This window comes from Lissotriton vulgaris, chromosome 2_1 (assembly GCF_964263255.1).
Source record: "Lissotriton vulgaris chromosome 2_1, aLisVul1.2, whole genome shotgun sequence".
Taxonomy (NCBI): domain Eukaryota; kingdom Metazoa; phylum Chordata; class Amphibia; order Caudata; family Salamandridae; genus Lissotriton; species Lissotriton vulgaris.
Genome location: NC_141687.1, coordinates 812,718,688 through 812,731,862, shown reverse-complemented (window position 1 = coordinate 812,731,862; position 13,175 = coordinate 812,718,688). Strand labels below are relative to the sequence as shown.

The following is a 13,175-nucleotide window of genomic DNA, read 5'->3' as shown; positions in this document are numbered from 1 at the left end:
CCAGATGTGGGTCCCCTGCTCACTGTGCTACTGGAACCAAACTAAACCCGATTGAAAAGCCCGAATTAGGGGCAAATGAACAAATGGTTGAAATGCCACTTCGAGCCATTGCCAGTGATTAGACTTATTGAAAGTATTCTCCCATCACCTTTTGTGTTTGAAGTAACACCCTAATTGGTCATGTGTATGCCCAGAGGTATTCCCAGATGTGGGTCCCCTGCTCACTGTGCTACTGGAACCAAACTAAACTCGATTGAAAAGCCCCAATTAGGGCAAAACCCGTCTAGTGTTGCTTGTGTTCCAGTTGAAGGTGGTCTGGCAGTCCAGGGTGGACTGATCCCATTAGAGCAGACTCAAAACTGATTTGCATATGGCTGGGGCACAAACTGAGGTTGCATAGATCGGCAAAAGAATGATAGGTTAGAATGCTACCTTGAGCAACTGCCATTGGTTAGACTTACTGCAAGCTGCCTCACATCACCTTTGTGTATTTTATGTTTACCATTATACTGCTATGGTAATGTTACAGCGGGAGACCCAGCTGATGACTGGGACGGTACAAGCATGTGAATCAATGACAGATCAAATTCTGGAGAACAAAATATTCTGCCTTGACCTGATGGAGGTATTTAGGGGAAACAGGAGGGAAAAAAGTAAGTTGCAAGGATTCATGGGTATGAGGGCACATTCTCCACTAGATAGGCTGTTGGAAATGAATTATGTTATTTTTAAAGCTATGAATTACTTGTGCTGTTTTTTCCATTTCGGTGCATTAAGATCACTTTTATACAAATTGTCTATCTGATGGTTTTGTAGGAAGAAGTTCGTTGCCATAACAACACCTCACCTGTTCTGCAAAAGAACAAGATCACACCTCAGGGCTGAACAGAAAAACTGCTTAAGCTTCAAGCAAGTCCTTTTGTAAACCACACACGGCAAGATTAGTTGCCTTGTGGCGCATCCCATTTTGGGAACGTAGGCACAGGAAGATGATGGGTATGCCACATATCATACAATTTAGTCAGGTGGATAAACTACATTTAGTACCTATGTACTGTGGTTCCACTGAATCCAACTGAGCGACTAAGTCGCACATTAATCAATGCTGTTATTTAATGGTAAACTCAAGAAAAAACAACAGTTGTGGTGTGCGGTCACATTCAGCATCACAAAAGAAACCAAATAATAGTGCATTGTGTTAGCAAAGGGTTGTCTGTTGGAAGCAAAGCAATGCCTTATTATAGACTTTTCCTAGTGCATTTTTCTATTTAGCCAATGGAAAGGCAAAGTGGAAGCTAACTGTTCCCCTTTGCTCGGTCTATGAAAATATATATTTATGATATGTCATGAAAATAAATGTGGCCCAATAACTCATTAATTAAGGCAAATGTACAAATACACTTACATTACTACTGAGCAAGGGTCGTATTCCTTGTTATCACCACCATACAGTGATAGCGGACACGAGAAAAGACTGCTTACATTCTCAAGAACATATGTTACAATGATTTGACAGAGGTACACAACTGATAATAGCCAGGAGGCCAAATTAGTGACTTTTGTTTTAAATATGGATTTAACCCTTTGTATACTCCTTTTTGTGCTCCCAGTTTTTATGGGCCACCGATAATCAAACAGAAGTACTTGGAATCCAGTGACTTGGAACTTGTGCCTTAGTTCAACATGTGATGGTATAAAAAATAAATTAATAAAAACACAAATACAGCCCTGAAAAGGGTAAAGCCCAATGGCATCTTGAGGAAGGCGCCAAGACTCCAATTTAAAAAGATGCCACTATCCATGTATCCATGAACAGGGAAAAGACTTATGGCCCATTGGGGTGGGCGGAGAAGTTCTTTAAGAAAAGGTCCTACAGACCAATAGAGAGAACTGGGAGGCTCTGCGTGAGCACTAAACAATGTGGTTGATGCTAGGTGTCCAGTACTTTAATTGTGATGCCTTTTGTACTATGGTGGTACAAACAGTTCTACATAGTAAAATAATCCTCTAATGGTTCCCCTGGAGTACACTACCTACACGTTTGGTACAGGTTTAGGACATTAGAATGCAAACAAAGTGGTTTTAAAGTGCATTATCACTAAACTGCTAACTGCTGCACCATGTAACTCAAATCACTAAGATGGTGCCAATGTTGTAAAACAGTGGCACTTTCATATTTCTTCTGTTATATGGTGGGAGCCCAACTGTCCAACATGTTCTATGTGGCTCTGTTTCCTCCCCATCTTCTGTGCTGCAGGAGAGGTTTGTCAGCTTTTGTGTTTGTGGCACTGTAGCTACCACAGAACTGACTTTATAAATAAATATCTGTTCCAAATCAAGCCCCAAACACGCAGGACGTTCTTCCTGATAGGAAACCAGCAGCCATACTGGTATGGAGACAGTAATGTTAAAAGTGAAAGGCAGAGCTTGCTGTTTCTTGAAATCAGGCCTAGCAGCACAGCATGTACGGGAGGAAAGAAAGTGTTGTAGAGGACCAATCAAATTAGGATGACATCCTTCAGAAAATGTGTAAAATAAAAACTGGTTGGCTTTTAAGATACCAGCAGTGGGCAACATTTCATTGGTCCGGAAAAAAGCAGACAAATGTCATACAAAAACAAATTGCATCTGTTTAGAATGTGGATGGGACAGCAGATGCCACTAGGTCTGTGTAATCCACACAGCCCATTCACTTCTTTCATGTGAAATAGTATAATAGAAGTGGGAGGGGCTTGCATGTTTACAGAAGGAATACAAATATTTAAAAAAATCACATTACTGCTTTCTTTTCAAACTTGTCCAGAAGGATCCTAAAAATAAATGCAAATTACACAACTTGTACAGAGATCAGTAATTTAGAAGAGCGGCACAAATTCTTGGAAATTGAAATTGAAAATATTTTGAAGCATGCACCCAAAATAGCAAGTAAAATGTAGGGGATATATTCATGTTTGAAAAAGCATCTTTCCCACTATGCACAGACCTAAAGGTAGGTACATAGAGAAACATGACTGTAAGCATCATAGTATTAAAAAATAGACAAATACAATTCACGAACTAAGTTATTTGCGTAGTTGCATCTGAAACTTAAAATAAATAAAGAATGAAAACAGAGAAAATAACTCTCAATGCAGCATTTAGGATGACCAGAGGTACAGGTTGCAGTCAGCAAAACTGACTTCATGTACAAGCAAAATATGCATGTTTGTAGATGAGAGGTCTATTTTAACAAACGTGCATCCTTTACTTTGAGTGAAAGAAAACATTTCACACTTCTATGCCCTTTCTAGTCAATAGACACAGATTGATGCATACGGATATCTTAATGATAAAAGACAGGCATCTAAATACTACCAGCTTCTGCAGAATACTTTGCCTAGTACTTACCCATACTGAGAAATTTAGTATGTTCTTTGTCGTTTGCTGGACTCGTGGTTTGGAGAGTCTGCCAACATCACTTTGAGCTTAACACCATTGACAATTTTTCCATGTAAACTTGTAATAGCATCATCTGCGCTCATACGGTCAGAAAACTTTGCATATCCCACATTTTTTCCTTGAACGATGTATACCTCTATTAGGTGTCCAAATCGGCTGAAAAAAATAAATTAGCAACATATTGAATTTGTACATCAAATCATGCAAAATATGCAGACATTAATTACTTCATTGATCAGATCCGGTTTTAACCATGCTCCTGTAAGCAGTTGTGGAGTGTGCTGCAAGACCCCATTCACTGTGCAAGAATAAGAAGTGGGTTCTTCGTCACACACCATCTACTGTTACCTACAGAACAGTTCAATACTGTCGGAAACGTTATTGGACATGTTCTTTCACTAAAAGTATGCGTTGCCTAATTTTACCCAGTGTTGACTAATAAGCTGAATCAGTACAAAAAAATCAAGTGCCTCTTATTACACATTCCCATTTTTGCTGGGTCTTTTTTGTCTAAAATAGATACAAAAAGAGCAATGACCTGAATACAATCCTAAGTAAAGACAAGGACAGAACGCAGACTGAACACTAAGACAGCAGAATAAGGGAGCGGTACCGTTTCAAAGATCGAGAACTTCAAAAGCAGTACTAGCGAAGCAGTCATCTAATAAAAAAAAAGTTTATTTAGTACAGTACACATGGAACTTCTCAAGTGCTGAATAGGTCATACAATTAAATGCAGAATCTGGGGAACTGGGTTCGAGTCTCGGCAATGACGCTGAACATCCTGTGATTCTGGGCAAATCACTTAATCTTCCCGTGCCTAACAAAAATTAATGTGTCCTCATGTAATGCAACTGGTGCTATGTAAAGCGCTCTGATACCCTTTTTGGGTCAAGTTCGCGCTATATAAAACTCTGTAAAAAAAAAAAGGTAGTTACCCAGGTAATCGAGGCTGCATACTTGCCACTGATTTAATTCACACCTCCTCCATTTCAAAAAAACATACCAACCACTCATTACACCTATTTGGAGATTCGTTTTCAAAGTCCTGGTTTGCGGTGGAGACAAAGGAACATAGTTCAATCAAGTTACATAATTTCCAGCCTTTAGGTGACGTAATAAACTGAGAGTCATAACAGAAAATGTCCAATATGTTTTGGACAGAGTAAAAAAGGTCAGTGTATTTTTATTACTTTAATCCGAAAGAGTAAATCTTTGCCTACAGAGAGATTTCTTTTGGGCGAGGGGATGGTGCCCAAGCGAAATGAAAGACTGCTTCACCATTTCTGTGGCTTCATCATTTGTGTGGCATAAAAGTTACGGGCTTATCAGGTAGCGTGAATCTTTCTGGATTCACTATGCTGTGCATAGATTTTGTAGCGGTTTCTCATTTCTGTGGCGGCTGGGTGGAAGATGAGCTCTGGTTTCTGAATATATGCTGGAGCACCCTTTGTCCGACTTGTGCTTCTTTGTTCATCTGAACATCCACGCAGTAGTGCTTCGTGAATGTGTGCACCGAAGCCCATGTTGCCGCGAGGCATATGTCTTGTAAGGGTGTATTGGCCAGGAAGGCTATTGTAGCCCCTTTCTTCCTAGTGGAGTGGGCACGTGTCCCCTCTGCCAGTTCTTGTCCTGCCCTTTTGTGGCAGAGTTGGATTGTTTGTGCGATCCAGCGTGCAATAGTGGTCTTAGTTACTGCCTTGCCCATGTAACTGTTGGCGAACGACACAAAGAACTGTTTCGTTTTCCTATGTCCTTTTGTCCTTTCAATGTAATGCATGACCGCCCTTCTGGCGTCTAGGGTGTGCAGAGCTCGCTCTGCGCTAGTGGTTGGTTTTTGGAAAAAACTCAGTATCTGTATGGACTGGTTCATGTGGAATTTGGACACCACCTTCGGCATGAAGTGTGGGTCGGTCCTCATCACAACCCTATCATTGTGTATTTGTAAGTAGGGTTCCTGTAGCGTTAGCGCTTGCAGCTCGCTCACTCACTCTGCGTAAGGACGTTATTGCAACCAGGAAAGCAGTTTTCATAGTTAGCATCTGTAAGGAGGCCTTGTGAAGTGGCTCAAAGGGCTCCTTCATGAGTTCCGTCAGGACTACGTTTAATTTCCATGCTGGTGGTGGCACATGCTTGGGTGGTGCGATCCTCTTCGCTCCTTCCAGGAACCTCTTGACAACTTGTGATGTGAAGAAGCGTCTGCCCATCTCACCCCTTGTGTAGGCCACTATAGCTGCCAAGTGAACTCTCAAGGAGGACGAGCTGAGGTTTTTCTCCAGTAAGTGAGTCAGGCACTTTAGCACTGTGGAGTCCTTCTTCATTTTATTGTGAAGTCTTTCCCGCCTGCACCACATCGTGAATCTTTTCCACTTAGCGACATAGCACTTCCGTGTGCTGGGCCTTCGTGCCTCCCGAAGGACCCTGAGGGTGCTCTCTGGCAGTCTCAAATGTGCAAACTATGTCCTCAGGAGCCATGCTACTAGGCTCATGCTCTCTGGTTCTGGGTGCAGCACCTCTCCGTTCTGCATGGAGAGCAGGTCTTTTCTTCTGCCGAATCTGTGGGGTGCACACTGTGTCATCTCCATGATCTGCGAGTACCATGTCTGCCTCGCCCACTGTGGCGCGACCAGTATCAGGGTCATGTTGCTCGCTCTGCACTTGCGCAGTACTCTGTGTATCAGTGGTATCGAGGGAAAAGCGTAAGCAAATGTCCCGGACCAGTCTATCCATAGGGCATTCCCAAGGGACCCTTCTTCGTGTTGTCTGGATGCGAAGTTTCGGCATTTCGCATTCTGGCGTGTGGCAAACAGGTCCACTGATGGCGTTCCCCACCTGTTGAACAGCCACCTTATCTCCTGAGCATTGAGCTCCCACTCGTGGGATGCCGATGTCTGTCTGCTCAGCCAGTCTGCCTGAATGTTCTCCTTCCCTGGTAGGTGTATGGCTAGCAGGCCTATCTGGAGAGGGATGGCCTATCTCCATATCTCCTGTGCCAGCGTTGAAAGCGTGGTTGACTGTTCCACCCTGTTTGTTGATGTAGAACATCGCCGTGGTGTTGTCTGTCTGCAGCAACACCCTTTGCCTGTACAGTCTTGTCTAGAAGGCTTTCAGTGCAAGGAAGATTGTCTTCAATTCGAGGTAATTGATGTGCTTTGTCGCATCTGCTGGCGTCCAAAGACCCCTCACTTTGAGTTCCTCCATGTGAGCGCCCCATCCCTTCAGGGATGCGTCTGTGGTGATGGTCACTGTCGGAGTTGGGGGTGTTAGAGGCTGTCCCCTTGTTAAGTTCTCCATGGTCCACTATGTCATCTCCTTCTGCACTGCGTGCGTCACCACCACAAGATCCTCCCAACTGCCCGAAGCCTGTGACCATTGTTCCTGGAGCCATTCTTGCATGGGTCTCATGTGGAGCCGCACATTCGGCACTAGGTGGATGCATGATGCCATCATCCCCATGATCTTGCTCACAGTCCTCACTGTCCGAGCTTGTCCCTTCCGGTAGAGGCGAGTTTCCTTGACCAGTGCCCTTGCTCTCTTCTCGCTGGGGAACACATTGCCCTGTAAGGTGTTGATCTCTGCCCCCAGGAAGATCTTCACTTGCTCCGGCTCCATTGATGATTTCTTCCAATGGACGGAGAACCCCAAGTTTATGAGCGTGCTCGTCACTGTATATGCATGTTGCTTGCACTTCTGGTACGAGTCGTCCAGGTAAGGGTATACGTGTATCCCCTGTCTTCGTAAGTGCGCTGCGACTGCCGCGAGGCACTTCGTGAATACCCTCGGTGCTGATTTTAGTCCGAAGGCTAGCGTTGTGAACTGGTAGTGGCCTCCTCCGATTGTGAACCCGAGCATATGTCTGTGCTTCTCGTTCATCGGTATGTGCAAGTAGGCGTCCTTGAGGTCTATCGTGACCATGAAGTCTCCGACCTGCAATTGCGGTAGCACCTCCTGCAGGGAGGTCATCTTGAATTTTTGTGTTCTTATGAATTTGTTGAGGAACCTCAGGTCTAGGATGGGTCTCATCTTGTCGTCTACCTTTGGTACTAGGAAGTACGTCGAGTATATTCCCTTGTTTCTTTCCTTGAAGGGAACTCTTTCTATGGCCTGTTTTTGTAGAAGTTCTTGTGCTTCTTCCTGAAGCCTCGCCAGTTGTTCTCTTGCTGGTGGCTTTCCCCTTGGTTTTCTGCTAGTTGGCTTTCTCTCCAACTCCAAGCAGTATCCGAATTGGATAATGTTTAGGATCCATTTGTCTGATGTTATTTCTCTCCATTCTTGGAGGTAAAACTTTAATCTTCCTCCCACTGGTGTCATGTGGTCGTAGGTGTTTAGATTGTCCTGACCCCTTCGTACGTGGTGCCCCCTGGGATCCTTTCTGTGGTCGGGCACCCGGAGGTCTTTGAAGTCACTTCGAGGTGGGCTGCTGCCCCCCCTCTTCTATTCTGGCCACGTCCATTTCTCCCTCGAAAGGACTCACCTCTTGGTTGGTACTGCCAGGACTGCTTCTGGTGACCTTGCTGAGCCTGCGAGTCTGCCTGTTGCGTTTGCTGTAAGGCCTGGTGCGATGTACCTGGCTGGTTTCCACCTCTCCCGCCGGGCCTCCGTGACGGGGTGCCTCTTTTGTTGCCTCTGAACTGCAATGCCCCCATGGATCTTGCCGTCTCGTTATCTTTTTTGAGTTGGCAGAGTTTCTCGTCAACTGTGCTCCGAAAAGCGTCTCGCCGTTGAACGGTGTGTTCAGGATACTGTGTTGTACCTCGGGTTTGAACCCTGAGATCCTGAGCCAGGCGTGTCTCCTTTCCGTGACACCCATCATCATGAGCCTGCTGGTGGTGTCTGCTCCGTCCAGGGCCGTCTTAAGGCAAGAATTTGCCACGTTTTTCCCTTCTTCAATCAACTTTTCGGCCTTCTGCCTGGCCTCCTGGGGTAGGTCCTTCACCAACTGCCCCAGCCCCTCTATGATCTGGTACATGTGCCTGTTTATCAGGGCGTTGGAATTAGCCATGCGCCAGTGGGTCGCGGCAGTCAGTTCGATCCTTCTCCCCACCAGATCCATCCTCTTGCTCTCCTTATCCGGTGGTGGACCAGAGGTAGTGGATACGCTCGCCCTCTTCCTAGCTGTGGCCGTGATAATGGAGTCTGCGGAGACCTCGCCCCGAATGTAGGCCGGGTCCTTTGAGGAGTGTTTGTAATTTTTCTTTGTTCTGGGAGTTACCGCCTTGCATGTTGCGGGCTCTTTGAATGCTTCCTTTCCCTGAGCCAAGACGCTCTCGAGCATTGGAAGGAACTGGCTTCTTGTTTGTGTTGGGAGCAAAGTCTCTAGCAGGAAGTCTGCTTTCTGCCTTTCCTCGTCAAGCTTTAGCTTGAATGCAGCTGCGGCAGATTGTATCGCCGAGTTGTATGCCCCGATGTCGACCGGCGGCGAGGGCCTCGAGGGGTATGAGTCGACCGCCTCCCCCGGGCTCTCGGTGTCGACATCTAGGTAATCCTCCTTGTGTGGGTCAGAGGTGGCCGACTCGGCGTCCAACCTACTGCCCTCTTCCTCCTCATAGGTGTAATCCTCGTAGGGATTCTCCTCACCTCCCTGGTCGTCGACCATCTCGTCGCTAGGCCCATGGCTGTCGACATGTTCTTCTTCCTCTTCGACCAGATCTAGCACGGCGTGCTTGGTCTTGTGTGGAATCGTGAAGGCACTCATCTCGGCGTCGAAATCTTTTCTCCGCTGTAAGAGGCTTGCCATTTCGGCTTGTAGCCGGCGTTTTTTCCTTTCCATCTCGGCCGCGTTTTCGGCTTCGGAACGTTCGGCCCCTCTCTTAGTCGCCTGGCTCGGCGGCGATATTCTCGGCGTCGATGACTTGGACGTCGAACTGGCTTTCGGGTCCTTGGACGGCGCCGAGGCTTTAGGGTCTTTCTCCCTCGACGTCGATCGGTCCCTTTCGGCGACGATCTTCGACGCCTTCTGCTGATCAACAGCTCTCGGCGCCAGGGACTCCTTCTCCGAGGATCCGCTGGGCCTGTTTGTGGTCGCGGACGGCAGATGTCTCTGCGTCGGCCCCTTCGGGCTCTTGCCCTCGTACTTTCGAGACTCAGAGTCTCTCGTGTTCTTGTGGGACGTCGAGTCTCCTACTTTATCAGGTGTCTTCTTGTAATCGGTCCCTACGACCGTGTAGCTGTCTTCTTCGGCGGCAGCGTTGTCCTCTTCCTCCGAGGACATCCCCAGCTCGTACAGCGATGGCGTCGGGGATTTTCCTTCGAGGGTGGCGTGTGCTACCCTCGGTCTCTTCCACACACGAAGGGTCTTCTGGGCGAACACGGAGCAGGCGTTGCAGCCCTCGCTTCTGTGTTCTACCGGTAGGCAAAGGTTGCAAACCGGATGCTGGTCTTTCTGCGCGTACTTGTGTCTGCAGTTCGGGCAGAACTTAAACGGCGTGTTGTCCATCCTCAAGCGTTCAGGCCTCCCTGACCGCGTGGACGTCGATGAACGTCGAAGTTCGAGGTTTTCTCCTTCTTTTCTCTTCGTCAATGTTCTGCGAAGTCTTCTCTAGTCTTCTTCTTCCAATATCTTCTCCAACTTCAATTCTTTTCAGTACTTTCTCCAAAATGTCTTGAGCCTAACGGGAACGATCCAGACCCGACCGCGGAAAAAAGAATCTGAAGATGGCGCCCAAGAGTGGGAGCTTCCGCAGGAAGCATGCCGACGTCACCGGAAACGCACCCGAGGAGGTGTGACGCCGACGCCCACAAGGGCTACAAAAAAAAAAAAAAAAGAAAAGACTATGAATCCGGACCCAACCACAAGACCGCGGAATATGCACAGCATAGTGAATCCAGAAAGATTCACGCTGCAAAACAAGTGTTACTGAAGGAAAGTAACTTGTTAATCTGATTGAGACTCATAGCTCCGGATTCCTTACTTTAGAACAGATACCAAAGCAATCTCTTTTCGGAAGAGGGTCTACAAATCTGTCACAAACCCAAATGTTCTGAAGACCAAACCGGTGAAATGCCCATCACGTCGAACCGGACTGTCCAGGCAGTAATACTTGGCAAATATGTGTAGTGAAGCTGATGCAGCTTGCCAAACAGATGTCCAGTAACTGGAACTCAAGTTAGAGCAGTGGGAGCAACTTCAGCTCAGATGGAACGAGTTCTCAAGCCCACAGGGGGTTGTTTCTTGGTCATTGTGTAGCAGATTATTATATAAAGAGGACAGTCCACCTGGATATGGTTTTCTTGTGGACTGCCTTTCCTTTCTTTGTACTCACAAATCTAATAAAAGAATGGATTGTCCACCTAGAAGTCTTTTGTGCAATCCATGTAGAATAATAACACTTCTTGGATCCAAACTTCCGAGGGTGAAAAAAGGAGGAAGTGTCATGTTTTGGCTAATGTGAAACAGTGTGACCATTTTGGGAACGGAGAAGGGACAGGTCCTAAAGAGGGTTAACAGGGAGCGCTTGTGGCAATTCGTTGACCCTCCTGACAGATATTATAGCCACAAGGAAGGCTGTTATTGTCAGCAGTCTCAGGGGGCAGCTGTGCAAGGGCAAAAATGGTGAACACGTTAAAAAGAGAGAACTAAATTCAGATTCCATTGAGGAATGATGTAGGGGGAAACGTGCTGTAAACCTTTCAGGGAACGAGTCACAAAGGGGGACTTGAATAGTGAGGGTTGATTCAGCAATCATAACAAAGCTGAAAGGGCAAAAGTTGCCCTCTAACTGTGCTCAAATAAGATTCAGACAAGGGTGCAGAAAGGGAATCCACAGATTTGGCAGCACACCAAGCCACAATTATGTCCCATTGGCAGACGTAAATAGTTTTCAAGGAGGGGCACCTGGCTGCCAGAATAACATCACACACTTCGGGAGGAGGCCAAATACCCTCAGCTGTCATCGCTCAATCTCCAATCATGTAATGGAGAGCATGCAGGTTCAGGTGAACAACCCTGCCCTGTTGCAGCCACAGGACATCATCTCAAAGGGACAGCCTGATTGGAACACAGATACTCGTGCTCAGGAGTACGGGATCCCAGCACTTCTTGCCCTAGCCGGAGCCACAAAGATGTTTTGGATCTGGTTGATCCTGCTCTTCTTAAGAACTCTGGGCAAGAGTGGTATCGGAAGAAAAGGCGTACAGGAGTCCTGAAGTCCACTTGAGATAAAATGCGTGTCCAAGCGAGAGCCACCATGGAAACTCCAGCGCACAGAAGTGCTGACACTACATGTGCTCATCGGTAGTAAGGAATATGCTACTTACCAGTATGCGTCTGTTCTTGGCATGTAGGGCTGCTGACATTCATATCTGTGCATAGATCGCCGCCTAGTGTTGAGACCGGATGATTGCACATTGTTGTCCTGGAAGAGTCTTCTTAGTATCACGAGATAGGTGGCTCCTCCCCTGGACTACAGTGCGCATAGGCATCCTCTCCATCCTCAGATTGTTTTTTGCCATTGTGGCAGAGATGGAGTGTAATACAGTAAGTGATGACCATGCCTGAGAATTATTCTGAGTGCTACAGCTGCGACAGGCACCGGGGAGGAGGGTGGGCGATATTAATGTCAGCAGCCCTACATGCCAAGAACAGATGCATACTGGTAAGTAGCATATTCCTTTCTAGGCATGTGGGCTGCTGAATTCATATCTGTGCATAGAATAAATAGCAGTTACCTCCTTATCGGCGGTTGCCCGTGCCAGCTGCAGCAGTCTGAAAGAGAGTTCTGAGAACAGCCTGTCCTACAGCAGCATGCTGTTTGGAGTGTACATCTACGCAGTAGTGTTTGGTAAATGTACGTATGGTGGTCCATGTGGCTGCTCTGGGAGACCTCAACTTTCACCTTGAAAAGATAAACGACCACAACACCGCCACCCTCGTGGACAACCTCGCCAACCTCGGACTTAAACAACTAGTCACTTCCCCCACCCACATCGCAGGTCACACTCTCGACCCCATCTTCACATCCAGCAATCATGTCTCCTTCAGCCACACTACGGTTCTCCTCTGGACCGACCACAGCTGCGTTCACTTCACCTACAACAAGCCGAAACCCATCAACCACTCCCAACCTACCCTGCAAAGAAACTGGAACAAAATCACCACGGACCAAATCTCCGCATCGCTCCTTCGAAACTCCCCAGCCCTCTCTTCTAACGCCAACGAAGCCGCCACCAACCTCACCCTATGGTTATCCAACACCGCCGACACCTTAGCACCACTGAAAAAACGTCAAAGCAAACCTGGCAACAAGAAAGCCTCATGGTACAACGATGATCTCAAGAAGTCCAAGAAACTCTGCCGCTCCCTTGAAAAGGCCTGGAAAAAAGACCCAACCACCAGCACCAAGGACGCCTTCAAAAGCGCCACCCGCACTCACCACCAACTGATCCGGAAAGCCAAGAAAACAGCATTCAAGGATCGACTCGACAACAACGCCCACAACAGCAAGGAACTTTTCAACATCGTCAAGGAATTCTCCAATCCATCGGCCAACTCCATCGACATCACCCCCTCTCAAACCCTCTGCGACTCCCTAGCCTCTTTTTTCCACAACAAGATTGCAGACATCCACAACAGCTTTGACAACCAACCCGGAAACCAACCCACCCCACCATCTGCTGACCATCTTCCCCCCCCGTGAACACCCTTAACGCCTGGAACCCAATCTCCACTGAGGACACCATCCGCCTGATGAATTCCATCCACTCAGGATCCCCCACAGACCCATGCCCTCACCACATCT

The 13,175-nt window shown here is 47.1% G+C and overlaps 1 protein-coding gene across 2 annotated transcripts in view; it reads right to left on the bottom strand.

Moving 5' to 3' along the window:
* RBM45 (RNA binding motif protein 45) overlaps window positions 1-13,175 on the bottom strand; it is a 453,234-nt gene that overhangs the window by 37,972 nt on the left and 402,087 nt on the right. For both annotated transcript variants that reach the window (XM_086956199.1, XM_086956200.1), the window contains one exon: window positions 3,388-3,594. In XM_086956199.1, coding sequence (XP_086812325.1) covers window positions 3,402-3,594 — 193 coding nt within the window. In that variant the 3' untranslated portion in view covers window positions 3,388-3,401. The remainder of the gene's footprint in view (window positions 1-3,387; window positions 3,595-13,175) is intronic.